Source organism: Microtus ochrogaster, chromosome 4 (assembly GCF_000317375.1).
Source record: "Microtus ochrogaster isolate Prairie Vole_2 chromosome 4, MicOch1.0, whole genome shotgun sequence".
In the NCBI taxonomy this organism is placed as follows: Eukaryota; Metazoa; Chordata; class Mammalia; order Rodentia; family Cricetidae; genus Microtus; species Microtus ochrogaster.
Genome location: NC_022011.1, coordinates 6,388,414 through 6,397,532, shown reverse-complemented (window position 1 = coordinate 6,397,532; position 9,119 = coordinate 6,388,414). Strand labels below are relative to the sequence as shown.

The following is a 9,119-nucleotide window of genomic DNA, read 5'->3' as shown; positions in this document are numbered from 1 at the left end:
TATATAAATAATTTGGAAATTTGACTATATATATATATATATAGTCAAATTTCCAAATTTTGCTACTTAGATTCATGGAACTGTGGGACTGGGCTTGTTTCTAACTAGTTCTTATAACTTAGATTAACCCATATCTTTTCATCCACTATATGGCTCATTCACCTTTACTCTGTATTGCTCATCCTGCTTCCTCAACTAGAGATTGTTAGGGCCTGCAACAACTTGTATAAATTCTGACAGATGCCAGAGGAGCTGTGACAATCACCCAGCAAAGAAGTGTTCACTTTCCCACTGTACCCAGGTCCCAAGGGGGCTCCTGAAAGGAGATAGCATTATTTAAATGAGTGCATGATTATTTGTTTAATTTATTATTTTAATCACTTGTATTTGTTTGCTTGATTTACTTACTGATTTAATTACAACCTCTTAAGGTGCACTGAGGGTGTTTAGCTCTTGAATTCTTACAAGCAAACTTGTTCACATATGAAGGTCTACCCCCTTGTTCTCCTCCACACCCTCTCCATCTGTGACACAATCCTTGGGTTTTCCTTCTGCAAAAAATAGTGGCCTCCCCCACACAGAGCCTCAGGGGTATTCATCCAAACATCTTCCAACTCCAGCAGCCAGCATCAGCTGGGCCCACTGTGGTGACAAGCTGTCTCTCCTGCAGGTAACCCCGTAGGTAAAGAATCCATTGTGCAGGTCCACATTGAAGTTTTGGATGAGAATGACAACCCCCCGGAATTTGCCGAACCCTATGAACCTAAAGTATGTGAGAATGCTGCCCAGGGAAAGGTGAGTTAGCCTCAATTTGGTGAGGCAGGGGGAGGGCAGTACGTTTTTTTAGGCAGAGGGCTGAGGAACAAACCTTCCTGCCCACCTAGAGTTCCCTCAACAGCCTGAATAAAATGCTGTTCACATTTTACAGGCGGAGAAATGAAACCCCTGGAAGCCACAGGGATAAGTGGGTAGAGGATGGTAGTAGACAAAGTGGCTTTGGGAAGACCATTCAAGATGGTGCTGCAGGTGGCAGGCAGCCATGGTCATGTCTAAATCCATCCTTGAGCCACCCCCAAACCACACTGATCATGTCGTTGCCCATCTCTCACATCCAGCTGGTGGTACGGATCTCCGCAACAGACAAGGATGTGACGCCACCAAACACCAAGTTCAAGTTCGCCTTGAAGACCGAGGACAGCAACTTCACTCTTATAAACAACCACGGTGAGCATTGGAACAATCATTGGCTCTTAGAAGGTCAGGGGTGTCAGTTAGGAGTGTTGAAGCACTAGGATCGAGGACTAGACCAACCAACATGGGGTGACAGGTCTCCATAGGGTCTTTCAAGTTATGGGTTATTTTATATGACTCTTACCATATGTATTATACAGTTGGTCAATGCTATGGTCAAAGCCAGCTGGCCAGGCTTCATGGGAACAGAGTCTATAGGGTTAACATTATCCTGAAGAGGCTTCACTGTAAAGGAACACAAGATGGATCCAGGGATGCAGGCAGGCAGCCCAGTCCAAGTATCAAAAGGCCCCTTCTAACTCTGGGATCTTAGCTACAACAACACTACAAATTTCCATCTCATTCCAAAGAGTCCAATCTGAAATTTTGGAAGTCATGAACCCCAACAATGCAATGGGTTTTGTTGCAGTTCAGTCAGCCTGGGTAGCTACCATAAAGCGGTCCCTGAACTGGATCTGGTTCACCAATCACAGCATATCATTGCATATCTGTTCAGCCAATCAAAGCCCAGAGAGTCTTGTGAGGTCAGTAGTGCCCAGTCCAAGCTCTGGTGAAAATGTATGTATTAGAGTGATGATCCTGAGATAATTTAATTCCATCTGACAGGGCCTGAGTTTCTACGGCCTCTGCAACACCCTAAGAAAGATAGACACCCTTGGGTGTGAATATACCAACTGTTCACCCAAACATGGGAGGAAATCTTCCTGTCCTTGGCTGATGATACCATGAGAGCCCCTAACTAAAACAGCCCATCGTCATCTTTGGGGAAGACTAGGGAAGAGGGTCCCTGGGAGCAAGGGGCAGGTACAAGGGATCAAGCAAGGTGAATAGCACAGCCGACCTAAGATGAAGGCAGCCATGCTATGCTGACACTCAATGACACTTAAGGACACAATCCAACATTCAGAAAGTAGCACTTCAAAGATACCTGTTACCCCATTCCAAATATATATACCTCAAATGAACTAAGTAGAACTGGGGTCCTACAACAGAATAGAAAATTTAGAAGCCACCCTAAACACACATCCTGTTTACCACAGAAGGCAAGCTTCTTGGTCTCAGAGTCATTTGCATACAAATGTCTTGCATATCAGAGTTTCTCATTTCAATCCCATCACATGTCAGTGGCCTGTCAATTGCTCACAGTTATAATAGCCTTAAAACTGAAATGTAATGTAAATTATGAATAATGAGATGAAATTGGCTTTCATTTTAAATTCTTGGCTTTTGGCTCACCCTGCATGGCTAAGTAAGTCCACTGGTGTTACAACCTCCCAGAAACCTACAAAAGGCAGACCATCTGTCCTTTGCCCACAGCCACTGAGCAGCAGAAGTGGTGTATGCACGCGTACACACATGTACATGTGTGCGCGCATATATGTACTCATGCACGTGCACACGTGTGTGTGTGTGTGCACATGTGTGTGTGCACAAGGAACGGACATTTAAGGGAAAGGTGGGATCTGAAAGTCAGGAAGTTCAAAAAGCTCCCCAGAGGATGCTCCTGTGCACTGGGGCTGGGGGCTTTTGTCACAGAAGTGGGCTCTTGGCTGCAGAATGCCCAGGGCCAGCCACCCTCTTCCAATGGCAAGTGTCAGTGCCACTTAGTGCCACTGGGAACCAAGGCTAGTGTTTATGGTCATAAACCTCCTTCCCAATGATTCCAAGGTAGCATAAAGATGTTAGCCCGTTGCTAAAGAAAAAGCGTTCTTCTCCCAATTGTGTGTGGAAGCTTGAAATCATGCAGTAACGAGCTGAGCACAGGAGAAAAGGTCATTACCAGGATGAGATTGGAGAAGGGGATAGGTGCATCCATTGGCCACGGAAACAGACCTTTGGGGTTTTATATTCTGACTGAGCCATTCTTCCAGCTGCTCATACCGCATCCTCTGCAAAGAGACAGGCCTATGCTCAAGGGACTGACACATGAGGCTGGGAGCAAGAGGGCGGAGAAATCACCCAAGAAAAGGCAATTTCCCCTTCCCCTCCCCATGGTGCAAGAGGGCCGATGCTCCCGGCAGAACCTCACTTTGTGGTCTTGATGTTTCCAGATAACACCGCCAACATCACGGTCAAGTATGGGCAGTTTGATCGGGAGCACACCAAGTTCCACTACCTCCCTGTGCTCATCTCAGACAACGGGGTGCCCAGCCTGACGGGAACCGGCACGCTAACAGTGGCTGTGTGCAAATGCAACGAACACGGCGAGTTCACCTTCTGTGAGGAGATGGCTGCCCAGGCGGGCGTCAGCATCCAGGCTCTGGTAGCCATCTTTCTCTGCATCCTCACCATCACAGGTCAGTGTCTCATGGGACGGGGGGGGGGGGGAGACTCTGAGAAGGCTTCACAGAAGAGGCAGGTTCCAGCCCAGTCCTCCCTGGACCCCATGCTTCCTTGTAAAGGATACAGAGATACAGATATAGAATTCTAACAACCTGGTGCTTAAGCGGGTAGGAGGAGAGAGGAGACCCAAGACCATTCATCAAGCTAACTCCATTTCAAAATAACCCGGGGCCAGGGGTGTAGCTCAGTGGTAGGGCATGTGTCAAGCAGGAGGTTCCATCTCCACCATTTCAAACAAGGGAGGGAGGGAGGCAGGAAGGAAGGGAGGAAGGGAAGAAGCATACACTTGACATTCATTTATTCACTACCTATATTCATGTATTTTGAGTGCATACTATATTCCAGGTGTCATTTGGGGCCATTGATTTACATTAAAACTATTATTTATTTATTTTATTCATTTATTTTGAGACAAGGTCTCACTGAATAGCCTTGACTGGCCTGGAATTCTCTACAGAGAGCAGGCTGGCCTGGAACTCGCTCACATTCGCTTCCAGACGCTGGGATTAAAGGTGTGTACCACCACTCCCAGCTTTGACTGTTTCTAAAACTCCTTAATAATTTAGACTTCTAGCTTGGAATCTCACCAAGAGATTTCTTTGCTTTTGTAGACTTCTTCTAGCTTTGGATTTTTTTGGCTTTTATTTTCCCTTTGTGTTTTGAGCCTTGCCACTTTCAGGGCACTGTAGGCTTCACCTAGGTTTTGCATTACCAGGAGCCAGACCTCAGACAAGGATTTATGAAGCACAGGAAAAGGATTTGACCTTGTTAGCTAACCTCACCACCCTGAGGCACCAGGAAGTTCCATCCTCGGCATTAGCACCCAGCAGAGTGGGGCTCCTCCAGCACATTCAGTTCAGGGGTGAAGGCTCCTGCCAGAAAATTCTTTCTCTGGCTGCACCAGCCCTTGCATACACTGGTGAACTAGGATGCTGAGAGGCATAGACAGCAACTGTCCCAGGCCTCTGAGCTTCCCACTGTGTGTGTCCATTTATTTCCTGGACCCTCTGTGCCAGAGACATTAGAGACAGACTTCCCTTTCATAAGAATTAATGATGATGATAAAAGAATTGACGTCGGGGGCTAGAGAGATGGCTCAGAGGTTAAGAGCATTGTCTGCTCTTCCAAAGGTCCTGCGTTCAATTCCCAGCAACCACATGGTGGCTCACAACCATCTGTAATGGGATCTGGTACCCTCTTCTGGTCTGCAGGCATACACACAGACAGAATATTATATACATAATAAATAAATAAAAATATAACTTAAAAAAAAATTGACGTCACCCCCAGAATCCCATTATCATCTTCCCCTAAAACTCGTGTCACAGAGCAGTCATTGTATCCACTTTGTAGTCAGGGAAACTGAGGCATGGGGAAGGACTTTATCAGGCCTTCCTCTCTTTATGTATGTAACAGATTATTATGGTGGTGGTCCTGGGAGTCTGGGCTGGCCCCAGGAATTTGTAGGGAAGAGGGGAAAGGGGCACCCCACCCGCAAACGCTGTCTGACCCCCATCTGTTGCTCTGGCTCCCTGACTGGCAGTGATCACCCTGCTCATCTTCCTGAGGCGGCAGCTCCGGAAGCAGGCGCGTGCACATAGCAAGAGCGCGCTTGAGATTCACGAGCAGCTGGTCACCTACGATGAGGAGGGCGGCGGTGAGATGGACACCACCAGCTATGATGTGTCCGTGCTCAACTCTGTGCGCGGTGGCGCCACCAAGCCCCTGCGGTCCACAATGGACGCCCGGCCAGCAGTGTACTCTCAGGTGCAGAAACCACCGCGGATGGTGCCCCCAGTACACGGCGGGCCCTCAGAGATGGCCACCATGATCGAGGTGAAGAAAGACGAGGCAGACAATGACGGCGGTGGCCCCCCTTACGACACGTTGCACATCTATGGCTACGAGGGCTCCGAGTCCATCGCAGAGTCGCTCAGCTCCTTGACCACCAACTCCTCTGATTCTGACATCGACTATGACTTCCTCAATGACTGGGGACCCAGGTTCAAGATGCTGGCAGAGCTGTATGGCTCCGATCCTCGCGATGAGATGATTATCTAAGGTTGCCAGTCTCTGGGCCAGGGGACCAAAGTCACTGCAGCCTAGATCAGACACACCTGCCATCACCTTCCCTGATTTCCAAGGAGTGGCACAGACTCTCCAGCCCAGCATCTCTTGCCGCTGGAGCTGGATACAAAAGATCTTTCCATCCCCAGAGTAGCAAATTCCAGGTCCCATAAATAGCCAGGGACAGAGATTTATTTTGTTGATGGCCACTCCAAATATTGGGAAAATGAGACCAGGGTTCTGTCTGGCTCCCACTCTGTCCTGTCCCTCCTCCCAACCCCAATACACACTTCCGATCTATTCTAGATTTCTCTTGTCCCTTCAAAACCGCCAAGCAAAGCTGCCTATGCTGAACTTTGAGGAGTCTTCCCCAAGGGCCCCTGAGCCCTTGGTAGGGCTGTCTGTCTCAAGGCAGAAGACTGGATTGCATGAGCTATGGGACAGAACTCTGAAACCTGGTCCTGAGGGAGGCTGTGACTCACCCATCATGCCTGTTCTCAAGAGTCCTAGCACTGTGCGTCTCCCTGACACCTCCCTAGTGCCTAAATACACCCCCCCCCAGTCATTCTCAGGCCCGTCCAGGGAGAAAGGAGACTGTTGGCAGCTCCTGACCTTGAGTACTGAGGTGTTCCAGCAGGCTTGCAACCCCATTAACTGCTTTACTGAGCAATGATACACTCGGTCAACTTCAGGGAAACGGCTTGTTTAATTTGAAGCAACTGTGAATTCACCCAGGAAGGACTGTGGAGACCAAGGGTGGCAGGTCATAGAGCAAGGAGAGCCTGCAGCCCACTCACCAGAGGGATCCTGGAAAAGCTGAGGCACCCGCCTGAGAGCCAACCCTGCCCAGCTTGCCTACATCCCCTTTTCTCTTGCTATCAGCTTTTCTCTCTGAGGCATCCAAGATACAGCCTGGCTAGTGCCCCGACTCAAACACAACCGTGTCACAAGCCACCATGCCATTTGCCTTTTCCTCGAGTCGCCACATCTCAGGGAACGACGCCCGAGCACACCCTGCAGAATGCAAGGCTCCTGGCTTGCCCAGGACCAGTGGTATCTCTGCATCTCTCCCTTGGAGGGATTTGAGCAACTTTCCACTGAAGTCACAGCTGGAGGAGGGGGCGTCCAGACACAAAGAGGTCCAGGCAAGGAAGAAACGTACCTTCAGCTCACCCTCCACTGTGGATCTCTTCCCCAACAAGGCCTCTCTGCAGGGGATTGTAGATAGCACAATGTTTGTTTAACCAATAATTCGTTTTTCTTAATTTTTTTTTACTAATAATACTTACTAGTTTCTAGTTCTCACAAATGTAGGCTAAAGTTTTTGCATAATAAGCAAGTTGCTATTTAGGTTAGCAATTTTAATTCAGATTTTTTTTTTTAGTTGGATAAACAATCCCTGTAAGTTTGTATTTCCTGTTGTAGTCATTGCTGTAAGGAGGGATAGTGAGTATGTACTAGTCACCCCGGTGCACGAGATGTACTGTATCTTTTTATAACTAAATAAAGACATCTTGAAACTCTTCCACGTCTAGAGCCAAGCGAGCACATATAAAACACATGCAAATGCACACATACATGGTCACATGCACACATACACGGTCACATGCACGCATACATAGTCACATACATACACATATATACACATATATACCTGCTACCAGACTCATCAGAGGACCTCAGAGGGCAAGGGGACCTGTGAATCATAAAGAAAGTGAATTATGGGCCCAGATAAGTGGCTCATTGGTTAAAGGGGTATACTATTCTTGCACAAGACCCAAATTCTGTTTCCAGCATCCATGCTGGGCAGCTCACAACTACTCTAGCTCCAGGGCACCTGATACCCTCTTCCGGTCTTGGAGAGCGCCTGTCCTCAAGTGTGTGTGTGTCTGTGCACACAAAATTAAAGTAAGTCTGCTCTTTTAAAAAGAAATTTAACTGTGACAGAAGGTGAGGGAGATCCAGTTTGGCTTTCTATCACTCAGCCCATACCCCACCCCATGCTCTGTGCATGCCCTACCCCCATACCTCCCGTCTGCAGCAGTCAGGGCTGCTGCTTGGCTAGGGGCAGGGGGCTTCAACACCATTTGCATTCAACAAAGAACCAGGGCAGATGGACAGCCTGAGCACATGGGGCATCTCGGTTCCAAAGAATATGCCTGCGCTTGTCAAAACCTACTGCAGAAAAGTTTCTTCCTCAACTTGTGCAGGATTGGTCAGCTCCGTGCTGGCTTTGGCCAAGACACCTTTCATGTTAAACAGCTACAGCTGGTGGGAACTGTCTCTAACAAGCTCAAAGAGCAGAAAGCTGTTCGTGAGTTTCTTCAAATCATGTCAGATGAGCAAGGCCTTGAAAGAGAGACTGTCCAGAGAACCCTCCCCTCCCCCGAGAGCTCGGTGAGTCCCCAGGGAACAGGCTTTGGAGAGGCATGGTCCCCAGGCTGCTCTCTCCGTGGCTTCCAGTATTCTCCCAGAGGTGGTGCTGTCAGAAGCAGTGCTCCGAGGTTCAGGGAGCCAAGTTACAACGCCACAACGCTCACCGTCCTTAGCAAAATTCAGCCTTTTTATTTGTTCCTCTTGACTAGCTAGTTCCCGGTTGCTGTGAGGTTGGCATTTACTTCCAGGATTGCCGGTAACCTCATTCCTTTCGCGGGAGAGGGGCTCTGCGTTCTGCTGCCCCCGTGGATGTCACCTCTTCTGGAGCACTGTTCCTACTTGTCAGGATAGTGCCTTTGCTCCAAACCAGTCTTCCATAAGATCGGTCCCTACCTTCTTTTCCAAGAAGTTCTCCCAGCCAGGCAGTGGTGGCATACACTGTTAATCCCAGCGCTTGGGAGGTAGAGGCAGGCAGATCTCTGTGTGTTCAAGGCCAGCCTGGTCTACAAACCAGGCTGTTACACAGAGAAAAAGAAGGAGGAGGGGGGAGAAGGGGAAGAAGTGAGGAGAAGGAGGAGAAGGAAGGAGGAGAAGGAAGATGAAGAGGAGGAGAAGAACTACTCTCCCTAAAGTCACCCTAGTCCCCAGTCTCCTCCGGCTGAAGTCCTCCACCAGGATCCGACTCTCTTGGCCATTCCAGCCAACTTCTCTGCTTGGTTCCTATTCACCCTGAGTCACAGTGGTCGCCACGAAGGCCAAAGGCCCACTTTGAGGCCCGAGATTTGTTGGATGCCATGGTAGGATCCAAACCCAGTGCTCTCTGGAGTCGGCTGACTGCCTCCTCAGGCAACCCTGGACTCCCAGTCTGAATATAGAGGAGAGACATCTCAGCCCAGCTACTCTCCGGGACCAAATCATGATGGCCCCGCCACCTTCATTTCACAGAAGACCAAGGTGAGGCCCAAAGGGCAGTGCGATGAGGCCAGAAGTTGGGGCTAGAGCCTGCGTCCTGGCTTCTTTCCTACCGGGGCGCTGGAGGCTGTGCCAGGAAGCACCGCTGCTCTGGCCATTGGGAAATCAGG

The 9,119-nt window shown here is 49.1% G+C and overlaps 1 protein-coding gene across 2 annotated transcripts in view; it reads left to right on the top strand.

The window, feature by feature from the left end:
• Nucleotides 1-7,169, top strand: part of Cdh5 (cadherin 5) — a 37,091-nt gene extending 29,922 nt beyond the window's left edge. For both annotated transcript variants that reach the window (XM_005345540.3, XM_026778821.1), the window contains exons 9-12: nucleotides 671-795; nucleotides 1,116-1,224; nucleotides 3,303-3,548; nucleotides 5,138-7,169. In XM_005345540.3, the coding sequence (XP_005345597.1) occupies nucleotides 671-795; nucleotides 1,116-1,224; nucleotides 3,303-3,548; nucleotides 5,138-5,655 (998 nt within the window). In that variant the 3' untranslated portion in view covers nucleotides 5,656-7,169. The remainder of the gene's footprint in view (nucleotides 1-670; nucleotides 796-1,115; nucleotides 1,225-3,302; nucleotides 3,549-5,137) is intronic.
• Nucleotides 7,170-9,119: the final 1,950 nt, after the last annotated feature.